We start from the raw sequence: 12,419 nt of genomic DNA on the forward strand, positions 1-12,419 counted from the left end.
CTTTCCACCCCCACCAGCCTCATGCACCTTCCCACAGAGTTGTCAGCCTGCTATGAGTCTGTCTCTATTTTGCTTATTAGTTCAATTTGTTCATTAGATTCCATATGTGAGTGAAATCATATGGTATAAGTAGCTTTCTCTTGATCAGAAATCAGTCCTGATTATCTGATAAAGACCTGCCTTGGACATGATATTTTTATAGAAATTATGAATGCAGCTATTTTATTTTTTTAAATTTTATTTTTAATTATAGTTGCTATTCAATATTATTTTATATCAGTTTCAGATGTACAACATAGTGTCTAGAAAATCATATACCTTGCAAAGTATTCCCCTCAATATTTCCAGTAACCACCTGGCACCATACATAGTTTTTATAATATTATGGACTCCATTCCCTATGCTGTATTTTACTTCCCCATGACTATTTGTAACTGCCAATTTGTAGTTCTTGATCCCTTCACCTTTTTCATAGGCATAGTGTTCTTTCTTTTTGCCCTTAGTTACCATCCTTGTTACATCTTAGCAGAAAAAAGGAGAAAGGGCATGTGTGGGTAACACGAAGGACAAAGGAATTCTGTTAGTGTGTGGTTACGATACCAAAATGCCAGTGCTACTTTTCCTTTTTCTTATGAGAGGAAGAAATGACCTGGGCGAGGCAAGTCTTCATATCCACTTTGTCTATGCCACCAACCTAAGATATAGATACATTCTGCAATTGTATGAAGTAAACTGTAAGTGCCTATTTTAAAATTCCATTATGGAAATTAAAGGCTATAAATTGTATTTTCATTTAATAAGTTTTACTGGTTATTTTTTTTTTCTTGTAAAAGAATCAATGCCATGGTTGAGATCCCAGAATTATGCACCACAGAGCATGGAAGAGCCATTTTGGCCTGGAAATGTTAAGGGCAGGTGTGACCTGTTATCCATAGACATTGAAAAACTTTAGTGAATCTCTTGCCAAATGTATAAATTTGAAAAGCACAGCCTTCATGGATTAGTTAGCAGCAAAATGCTGTTCCAAATATTTGAAGGTATTAACTTTTTGGATGGAATTATATTGCATCATTCATTATATCTCTGAACAATGCCAGCCAAAAACAACAGTATGGATATTCAGTTGTTCTTACTGAATATTTTTCCCCTGAAACTAATTAAACAACAGGTTTAGCTGCCTTTTTAACATTACAGGTTATTATTTGTTTTGAATAGATAATATAGGTACATGTTACAAAGTATGAAGATACTCGAAGATACAACATGTAAAACTAATTCTCAGTTCCATATTTCTCCCACAGCCATCTAGTTCCTTCCTCCGAGTCATTCACTGTTATTCTTTTAAAGTGTATTTTCATTTACTGTTTTTGGGAGGGGGAAGGAATGAAAGACAGAGAAACATTGATTTGTTGCTCCACTTATTTATGCATTCATTGATTGATTCTTATATGTGTCCTGACCTGCACACTGGGTGTATCTGGCCAAGGCCCTGACCGACAGGGCTACCTGGCCAAGACCCAAAGATAATTGTTTTCAAAGAGAAATCATAATACACCCATAATGTTACGCATATTGATTTCTTCCAATTCAAAGAATTGGAGAGTTTCCATATCAACCCATAAAGGCTTACCCAATCTAACTGCTATATGGTATTCCATCTTATGAGTAAATCAAATTAGCTTCAATACCATCCTGTTACAGGACATTTATGTCTTTTTTTTAATCTTTATATAAAAAAAGTTTTACAATCTTGTTGAATTCCGAGGAGATACAAACTACTCTCACTTTTTCTTTCCAGGTAACCAATGTCTTTTCTCAATTATAGAGAAAAAAGTTGTATTCACAGTACTTTTTGTTGAATTATAAACCTTTTTTTGTTCTCCTATATCAGTTTTCACACTTAGCAAACTGATTGTATTATATCTACTTTCTAAATCTTTTCTATTCATCTTTGTATGTGTGTGTGTGTAATGTGTGTGTGTGTACTTTCTTTACTTTTATTTCATTTAGTTTTCAATCCTATGGTATTTTCACTGTGTTTTCAGCCAGGATAGTTCTCTTTTGTGTTGTCTCTGATGTGGGCTTTATACCTGGGAAATTTTTACCCTTCTTACTTTTTTCTTCTGACTTATTAACACATGTGTTGTCTTTTTCTGTTAACTATCACATCTTTCTTAAATTCTTGTATCTCTGCTTTGAAGTATTGATCATACTATCTCTTATTTTATTCATATTTTTAAAAAATTAATGGCAATTTTTTGGTCATAATTTTATCTGCTCCATGAAATCATTTTTTTAATGAATATTTTTGTCCATTCTTTATTTTTCTGTTTTCTTCCTTTTATTCTAGTATTTTTCTGCAAATCTGGTGCTGGTTTTTTAATTTCAATGAGTTGAATTCTGACCCCCTTCCCCAACCAGAGCTCTAAGCCTATAAGTCTGTCTTTATTTTGCTTATCAGTCCAGTTTATTCATTAGGTTCCACATGTGAATGAAATCATATGGAAAAAGTAGCTTTCTCTTGATCAGAAATCAGTCATGATTATCTAATAAAGACCCTGTCTGAATATGACTTTTACTTAGAAATTATGGATATTGCTATTTTATTTATTTATTTATTTATTTATTTATTTATTTTTTGTGCTGAGCCCACTGTCTATCCAATCCCTTTCCAGGATTTCTTTGTTTTTTTTAAATTTATTTATTTATTTATTTATTTTTTAAATACATTTGTCTCTGCCTCCCCCCCACCACTATTTTATTTATTTTTTAAATTATATTTTTAATTACAGTTGACATTCAATATTACTTCATATCAGTTTCAGGTATACAACATCCTGTATAGACAATCATATACTTTACAAAATGTTCCCCTCGATATTTCCTGCACATAGCTAAAGCAATTTTATGTCTATCACATCTGCCTTGGAGAAGAAACCATCTGGAACTCAGATAAATATCCTTTATGTGACAAGGCCTTCCACTAGAATTTCCTCTTAGACCCGACCATATGGTGGATTTGCCCACTGAAAGGTTAAAACTATATTAAATATAATCTGTTCCTCTGCCTTTACCTGTTTCTTGGTAAAGAAACCTTGGTAAAGGATTAAACCAGAAATTCCCACCTATTTGCCAAAATTTGTGACAACACTTATATCACATAACACTATGTTAGCATAGGGCCATGGAAAAATAATTCATCTAAAATGAATGAAAGAAATGATTATATCCAAAGATTACTCATTTTTGAAATTGTTAATGCATAAAAAAATAAGAAATTTTACAATTTTTATGAATAAAAATTTATTTTGAAAGGTTAAAAGAAATTTTTGCATTTATGAAATTATAACAACAAATAAAGAGAATAAGTTGACATAAAAAGTATATGGGATGCAAAACAAAAATTACAAAATTTAATAATGAAGTTAATAAAATAACAGATTAGATAAAAAAAGTCAAATCAGAGAGGAGAAACAAATGACAGAGGGGAAACAATCCAAGTGAGAGTATTTCTAAGGAAAACAATAAAGAAAAATTAAAGTGAAACTAAAATGGGATGGTTGCACGTAATTTAATGGAAGAATAATAAGACCACAGGAGGTGAGAATAGAGCAGAGAAAAAATAAGAGATATATATCAGAAGATACATTTTAACTAGGAGATTGAACTACCTTTGAAGACCTAGGAAAGATTATGTTAGGTAAATAATAATTAGATATATCTTGGTGAAATTATATATATGTTTCCTCTGACTGCTGTAATACATTAACACAAACTTGGTGACTGAAACAATTCAAACTTATTCTCTCTCAGTTCTAGAGGTTAGACATTTGAAGTCAGTTTTACTGTGTTGAACCCAAGGCGTTGCCACAGCCACCTTGCTTCCATCTGCTCCAGGGAAGAATTCATACTTTTGTCTCTTCTAGATTCTGAAGATGCTGGCATTGCTTAGCTCGTGGCTGAATCTCTCTCTCCCATTTCTGCCTCTGTGATCACATTGTCCTTCTTTCTCCTCTTCCGTTTCAAATCAACCTGTCTCTTACAAGAATACACAGGATAGCAGTTAGTGCCCTCCTGGAAGATCCAGTGTTATCTTCTCCTCTCAAGATTTGTAACTTAATCATTTCTGCAAAATTATTTTATGCACTACGAGGTAACCTTTACAAGTTACAGGGATTAGGGAGTAGATGTCTTTTGAGGGCCCATTATTTAGCCTATGAGCTATGTGTATGTATGCATGCGTATCTAAATCTTATAGGTATCCAGAGATACAGATTGCATGCATTGTTTTTAGATTTTTATTCTATAGATAACTCTATATAGTTGAAGAAAATATATTTAAATGGTGACATTATAAATTTAACCAAATGATTATTTATTTGCAAAAGCAACTGAAAGATTTCCTTAGCTATAAAAAAAACACAGTTTACTTTTTCCAAAGAAAACTTTTGTTGAATTACAGGAGGAAGGGAGATGAGTTAGGATTAGAAACTTACAAGGAAGAAAGTAGTTTTATAAAAGTCTAGGAATAAGCACTATGGCTTAACAGAGACTTAAACATCAAATCAAACCTCAGTGCTGGAGAGCTGGGTCTACTCATTCCAGATTTAAACCCAATCTCTAGGTAATCTCCTTCAGTCAATGGCTTTATATAACATCTTGATGCTGGAGACAATCTAATTTATGTCTCTAATCTAGACATCTTCCTTCAACTCGACTTTCATTTAACAAAGTGGTTTAATTCTCTCTCTTTCTTAGATATATAATAGGCATCTGAAAGTTAACACACTCTCAAACTCTTATTTCTTCCTTTAGAATTTCTGAACCTACAGCTTTCCTTTTCTCAGAATATGATAAATCTATTCAACCGGTTATTTACTCAGAAGTGTCTGTTTATCCTTCTAAATTTACATTTTTGAATAAACACATTAAGTGAATAAGCAAATAGTGAATAAAAATTTATCTTGGTACATACATACTGACATGTATTTTAAAATATATATCTTATGTAAGCATATACATTTTTGTAGAAGATAAAAATTCATATATCTCTATATATCATACATAAGTAGATATAAAATTCATGTATGTCATTTGTATGTGGATATTGGGCTGTTATTTTAAGTTTATTTTTAAATTGTGGGTCATGGACAAACATTTTTGAAAATCAAAATTCTAAGCTGAGGAATGCATTGCCCTTTGGGAAATTGTAACCTTTGTCTTGGTAGCTGGGTCCCTTGGAGTCAGCAATGTAAAAAAAAATTAATGTATTAATTTTTATGTATTAATGTATGTCAAAATACTTTAAAAAGTTATCTTTAATTAGTATGATTATATCTTTTCTTTTTTATATTTTCTAAGATTTTTTTCAATGAACACATGCTTTAAAAATTTGGACCAATGTTGTTAACATTTTTTACAGAAAGGTAAACAGAAAAAGAGATGATAATTAATGGGGATATTGATACAAATCATCAAATTGCTTTGAAGATGGAGGACCTCAGGTACTCGTTTTAAATGGTGCAAGTAAGTTTTTTTTCTAAAGTTACCTTTAAAATATGTTGAGTAGGGGTATTTAATATGGGAAAATGTCTCAAAATGTTACACTATTGAGTTTTTTTAAGGTGAAATCCAGGTAAATTAAATAAAATTGATACCTTATACATCAGATTGATACTAGTAACATGATACTTTTCATCTGGACATTAATGTATAATAATTTAAATCTTCCTTCTTTCAAGAAATAGTGACCAAAAAAAGTTGAAAAGATGATTAAAAGACATCATAGAAATGTCAGAATGAATTCCAGGGACTGAATAATGTATATGAAATAGAATTCCATGTAGCAATATTAGACAGTGATCAAGAAGCTTAGGTGTTCTGGAATTTGACACAGTCCTTGGAAGCCTTACATCTTCTCTGAGAGAAATAAATAGCTGCCTTCTACTTGGTTTTAATGCCAGGAAAATTGAGAGAAAGGACAGGGTACTTACCCTCTGTCTTTGAAATCTTCAAAAATCTAAAAAGAAGGAAGGAATAGTGTTGTGTTAGAATTTTCACTTAATATTTTGAACATGACTTCAAAGAGAAAACTCCAAGGGAGATTATTAAAATTTTATCATTCATGGATATGTGAAAATGTTAATTCACTTACCAAAGAGAATATTATACACACATTTGGTTTAAAATTGAAATGCCATAGCAGATGTTAGCATTTGAGTTTTTCACTCACTTATTACCTTGCACAAAGATAGTAACTTCAAAATTAGCATATTACAATGTTATAAAACAAAGAAAGCACATTTCAGCTAAAGAAAACCAGAGAAATATCTTTAAGAACAGTGGAAAAGGAAGAATCTTCTTGGATGAAAAATGTTGTTTTGTGCCTGGGGCTATAGACTAAAGGTTCATTTCCGTTGATGTGGTGAAATAAACGTAGTTAAACCAAGTTTTGTTTCTTCCAAACTCATATGTTTCTGAGAATCACATTTCCTAGGGTCTGTTCCCAAAGGCCTAACACTATAATGAAAATTTGCATTATAGATATAAACATAATCCTTTACATCACAAGGACCTAGACTGCAGCCCAAGAATCTGCAGCTATTACTTCACATTAACAAAAAAGAAAAAGGGAGTTCTGGCTGGTGTGGCTCAGTGGATTGAGCGTTGGCCTGCAAACCAAAGGGTCACCAGTTCAATTACCAGTGCAAGGCCCAGTAGGGGGTGTGTGGGATGCAAACACACATTGATGTTTCTCTTCCTCTGTTTCTCCCTCCTTTCTCCTCTAAACTTAAATAAATAAAATATTTAAAAAAAAGATATAAGTGTAAAAAGAAAATAAAGGACAGGTTATACAAAAACTGAATTTGTTCATAGTCATTCTATCAAGCATGAGAACTTAAATTTGATATTGAAAGGAAGAAGAAAAAATATTCTGAAATACTAAGTAAATGCTAAAAATTAAAAATGTCAAAAACTTAAAATTGACACAAGTATGCAAATTATTATCTGTCTAACATCTAAAAGATATTAGGGGAAAACTACCAACAAAAAGGTATTCAACACCTTATAAATTCAAGTTCTGTCACCTTTTTCATTAGGTTGTTAAGAGAGTCATTGTTTCTGAAGGATATCTGCTGCAAGAAAAATATTTGTATTTTCCTGATTAGGAAGTAGAAAATTGGTAGAATTGTGATTGGTTCCTAGGTCCTTTAAGAAATCTTGGATGTTGGTTTAGGCCGTTAAAGTAAAAACTGTACTGGATGAAGTCAACCGGAAGGGAAGATTTTATTCAAGACAGGTGCAATAGTCCTGGCTGGTGTGGCTCAGTGGATTGAGCGCTGGCCTGTGAATTAAAGGGTAACTGGCTCAATTCCCAGTCAGGGCACATGCTTAGGTTCCAGGCCTCGTCCCCAGTCAGGGGTGCTCAAGAGGAAATCACATCCTGATGTTTCTCTCCCTATTTTTCTCCCTCCTTTTTCCACTTTAAAAATAGATAAATAAATACATACATAAATAAATAAGTCCTTAAAAACAAAAGGCTGCTGCAATAGAAGAGAGAAACTAAACTCCTCTGAAACAAAATCTGTGAGGGTTTTAAGTGCTTAAGTCAGTTAGTGAAAAAGTACTTGAGACAATTGGGGAAGGGTTGACCAGTGGGTTGCATTGAGCACACTGAGTTATTATTGAATTTGCAATTTTGCAGATGTTTTTGTCTATGATGAGGACATCTGTGTTTTGTAATTTGCTCCCATCAAAGTTATGATCTTACCTTCCCACAGAGACTGACAGATGAAGGCACTATCTTTTTAAATATCTAGGTTCAAAGTAATAATTCCCAGGTCCTTGAGAAAGACATTTCCTGTGTAGTAAATCTGACAAGAGGCTGGGAGATTTACATACATTTCAAGGGGTAGAGAAAGAATTAACAATTGTAAGATTTCTAAAATAGGTCAGAGGCCTACAGTCTGGAAGGAATCTGTCCAAAGTTTAGTCAAAATGAGGGGAACATTAAGGTTACCTTTGTCAAAGCAATGACTTTGAATTTACACTGCAGGTTGAATTAGTTATATCAGTAATATTTCTGGTGTACTTTTTTCTCCTCTTTGGTTAAAAGTAGGAGTAGCAGCTATCCTATGTAGATAATACATACACAGATAGACAGGCTGGCAGGCAGGCAGACAGACAGATCATTCTCTTGGAATATTCATTTCAAAGATTTTTAGCATTCTTAACATTATTAAATACATTTTTATAGATTATTCTCCAGAGATTTCTTTGCTAAGTATTTTTTTCCTTTTCCTCCCTGAACTGTTGAAGGAAATTTTTAAAAAAATAAATAAAAGAGAATTAAATGAGGTATTTTTTTTTGCTTATTCCTTTTATTTTTTTCACCCATCCCTATAACTTCCCTCCCCCTGTGTCAGTCTACTCTATCTGCAAGTCGGTTTGTATTTTGTTTGTTAGTTTATTTTGTTAATTAGATTCTACATATGAGTGAAATCATGTGGTACTTGTCCTTCTCTGACTGGTTTATTTCAGTTAGCATAATGCTTTCCAGGTCAATCCATGCTGTTGCAAAAGGTAAGATTTGCTTCTATTTTACAGCCCAGTAGTGTGTGGAAATGAAACACAGCTTTTTTATCCACTCATCTACTTATGGGCACTTGGGATACTTCCATATCTTGGAGATTGTAAATAGCACTGCAATGAACATAAGGGTGCATATACTCTTTCAAATTAGCATTTTGCATTTCTTGGGATATATTCTCAGATTATATCTTATATTAGCTTTTAATATTTGATCATATAGCCATCATATGACTATAACACATTCTCTTTCTTTTAATATGGCAAAATCCCCTTTTATTCCCTCTTGGAATAACTCAGTGAAATTTTTATGGTGATATTTTGCTGGACATTAATAGACTTTTCTACATATAAATGTATGTATTTATACATCTACGTGTGTGTCTGTGTGTGTGTGTTTAATTGTGGTGGTCCTTGCTTTACTCTTTGGCCTTCTGAAGTTTCCACCAAGAATGTATCAGTAAATTGCCCTATTGGTTTATCTTCAAATTAAGTACATTCAGCCGAAAAACTTGTATTTCTTATATTTCTTACCATCTTCATTTTAAAACAAACTATATAAAGAACATTTTTTAAAATTCAGTAAGACTATAACTGCAACAGGAAATTTTACTGATTGTTCAATTTGTTTTTCTTCTTCAGCAATGGTGGGAAGTTTCCATTTATTAGAATATTCTGTTAAAGTGTCACAGCAACAATTACATTAAGATTTACTTACGAAATTTATTTTCTGATTGATCAGAAATTAATTACTTTACTTTTACAAATTATACCCTTCCTCCTGATCTTTCATATATCAGAGATCACACATCAAAAGGAGGCTCATATGAAAAGCAATGGATCCTCGAAGAAAGGCACCTGAATCAAGGTGGTGGTGTAGAACTGAAAGCCTGATGATTTATCTCCATTTGTGTTGTTTTTTCTTCTTCTCAGGATGAGGGGAGAACCATAAAGCAAAATTGTCAATTTCTAGCAAAACTAAAGTGCTATAAAAAGTGATTTGGGTTGTATTTACAACCTTCTCTAATCAGCTGAAGCTGACCAAATATCATGGACTTTTTTAAAAAAGATGTATGTATGTATGTATGTATGTATTTATTATTAGAGAAGGGGGAGGGGGGCGTTAGAGAGGCAAAGAAACATTGATGTGTGAGAAATATATCAATTAGTTGTATCTCACACACCCCCAACCAGGGACCTGGCCTGACATATATTGTTTTACATGTTATCTCTTAATAGCAACATTTTTGTTTCTATCCAAGAGCCCAAACCTTTTATTTTAAGATTCCCTCTTGCTTTTTGTTAAAAACAAAAAGGCGTTTCTGTTTCTTTTTATAACTCACGTTGACATTAAATTTATAAATTAGATGAAACAGTATTTAAATTACAGTATTCAGTATTTCAATAATTAATCATTTAAAAGACACCCTTTTATGAATGGTGATGCAAATAAACATACAGATACTTTTTTAGGAAATAAATATTGCAATTACTTGAGAAATAAAGAATTTGAACCTGTCAATCATTTTAATATAACTTTTTGTCAAACTTTAAATTGTGAAAATTAATTAAACATGTTCTAGCCATTTGGCTTTTTGAAATCTAGGTACAATGCTAGGTGATAGATGTGAAAAATCAATGTTATCCTTCTGGCATTTCTGTTCAGCAATATAATAGCTTTCTTAATATGGGTGTAAGAGAGCTACTGATATTTTTGCCTTGATTTACAGGAAAATGAACATTATATAAAGAGTAAATATATTAATTAGAGACCGGCACAGCTTTCTTTCTTGCTTGTGTAATCGTTAAATTGATTTTTCCAGTCCATCATGTAATTGCTCCAGCGATGGAATCCTGCTTTCCACTCCTGTTCTGCTTCATCAATATTTCCTGTAAAACATAGAACAAATTGAATTAATCTAAATTTAATCTTTATTTATGTTAACTGAAAAATATTTTCTATTATAGATGCCAGTTTTTTCAAGTACACTGCACAATTTTTATTTTCCATTATTTATTATCAGTTTTTCTCACTACCGGAATAGATTTTAATAAATTTTATATATTATATAAAAATGCAAATAACATATTTGTATAAAATGCATATAAAGTACACACATGTATAACACATAAAATGCGAACACGGATGTAGCTATTATACATCAAATTATATTACATTGCAAACATTGGTTTTGTGTCTGGAAAATATAAATAGTATTTATATTATTGATTACCCTACTCATACCAAAAATTTTAATGCACCTTACTTACAAATATAATTATACTTCAGAGTATTACTTCAGATGAAAATGTTTCTATCACAATATTTGTTTGTAAACATAACTTTGCAATTGGCATTCGATATCAATATTGCACTCATCCAATTATATATTCTATATATTCTATATATTCTAATCAATATTGCACTCATCCAATTATATATTCTATATATTCTATACAATCTATATATTCTAATTCCAAACAATGATTAGTTACTAAAAATGGTTTGTTGAAACTGGTATAGGAAAGCAGTTTATTAATTGCTTTGCAAATTAGAGAGACTACTAAAATAATCCGTGCACTCCAGCAATTTGCAAAGTATATGTATGTGTCAAACGAGAGAAGTGTTTAAGTCAAAAATAATGTGAGGCGATGAACCAAAAATGACCTGCTTATGTACTACAAAAACCTTGAAACCTTGACTTATTTGAAAATGTATACCCTCCATTAAAGAATAATATTTGTGAACAATAGAAACTTTTAAAATCATATATTTATGTTCCCAAAATAAGAGCTTAAGTTTTTTTAATATATAATTTTCAGTTAGGAATTTTTTTAAATAATTATAAAACTTTAAGATATTAATTTAGAGAAGACAGTTTATATGATCTTATGCTGTAATATAATATAATATATTAAAAAGTGTCTTCCTTTCATTCATACTATTAATAATGGGGTACATTCAATGATTCATTTTTAGTTTATATAAAAATCAAAATACCTAAAACATTTGTATAGCCATGAAAACATTATCTGTAATTTAGATTAATGTTAGGTTTGCAATATTCATAATGATTGGAAAATGGACAAATATTTGAGAATTTATACAAAAATATCCCACTTTTATGCAAAAATTACTTCACAAGGTCACTGACTATAATTTCATTCTGAACAATGGAACTTTTCTAAAGACTCAGAAACATTAGATGTGGAAGAAAGATATTAAATATCATAACCAAATTACCCATTTTTATATTATTTGTAATAACTAATATATTTAATATACTACTTACATAAGTACACTGATGGTGGGAATGCAGACTGGTGAAGCCACCGTGAAAAACAGAGTGTAATTTCCTCAAAAAACAAAAAATGGAACTGCTTTTTGACCCAGCAATTCCACTGCAAGAATTATATCCTAAGAATCCTGAAACACCAATTCAAAAGAACCTATGCACCCCAATGTTCATGCAACGCAATTTACAGTAGCCAAGTGTTGAAAATAGCTTAAGTGCCCATCAATAAATGAATGGATAAAAAAAAAAACTGTGGTACATTAACACAATGGAATAATACACAGCAGAAAGGAAGAAGAAACTCCTACCCTTTGTGACAGCATGGATGGAACTGGAGGGCATTATGCTAAGTAAAATAAGCCAGGTGGTGAAAGACAAATACCATATGATCTCATCTATAAGCAGAAACTAATCAACAAAACAAGAGAGCAAAAAATAACTAGAGATCTTGAAATAAAGAACATACTAACAACAACCAGAGGGGAGGAGAGAGGCGGATAACGGGGCAAAGAAAGGGAAAGGTAATAAAGGAAC

The 12,419-nt window shown here is 31.6% G+C and overlaps 1 protein-coding gene across 3 annotated transcripts in view; it reads right to left on the bottom strand.

Moving 5' to 3' along the window:
* Positions 1-3,286: 3,286 nt before the first annotated feature.
* The window catches only part of BCHE (butyrylcholinesterase), a 59,233-nt gene continuing 50,100 nt past the window's right edge, over positions 3,287-12,419 (bottom strand). Inside the window, exons 4-6 of one of the 3 annotated variants that reach the window (XM_054580304.1) lie at positions 10,363-10,479; positions 5,994-6,019; positions 3,287-4,032 (exon numbers count right to left, since the gene is read on the bottom strand). In XM_054580304.1, the coding sequence (XP_054436279.1) occupies positions 6,012-6,019; positions 10,363-10,479 (125 nt within the window). In that variant the 3' untranslated portion in view covers positions 3,287-4,032; positions 5,994-6,011. Of the gene's footprint in view, positions 4,039-5,993; positions 6,020-10,354; positions 10,480-12,419 lie in introns of those variants that run through there. The other 2 variants (XM_054580303.1, XM_054580302.1) reach the window with 2 other exon arrangements.

The sequence above is a fragment of the Pteronotus mesoamericanus genome, unplaced genomic scaffold (assembly GCF_021234165.1).
Source record: "Pteronotus mesoamericanus isolate MK-2021 breed Mesoamerican mustached bat unplaced genomic scaffold, CSHL_Meso_final contig_116, whole genome shotgun sequence".
In the NCBI taxonomy this organism is placed as follows: Eukaryota; Metazoa; Chordata; class Mammalia; order Chiroptera; family Mormoopidae; genus Pteronotus; species Pteronotus mesoamericanus.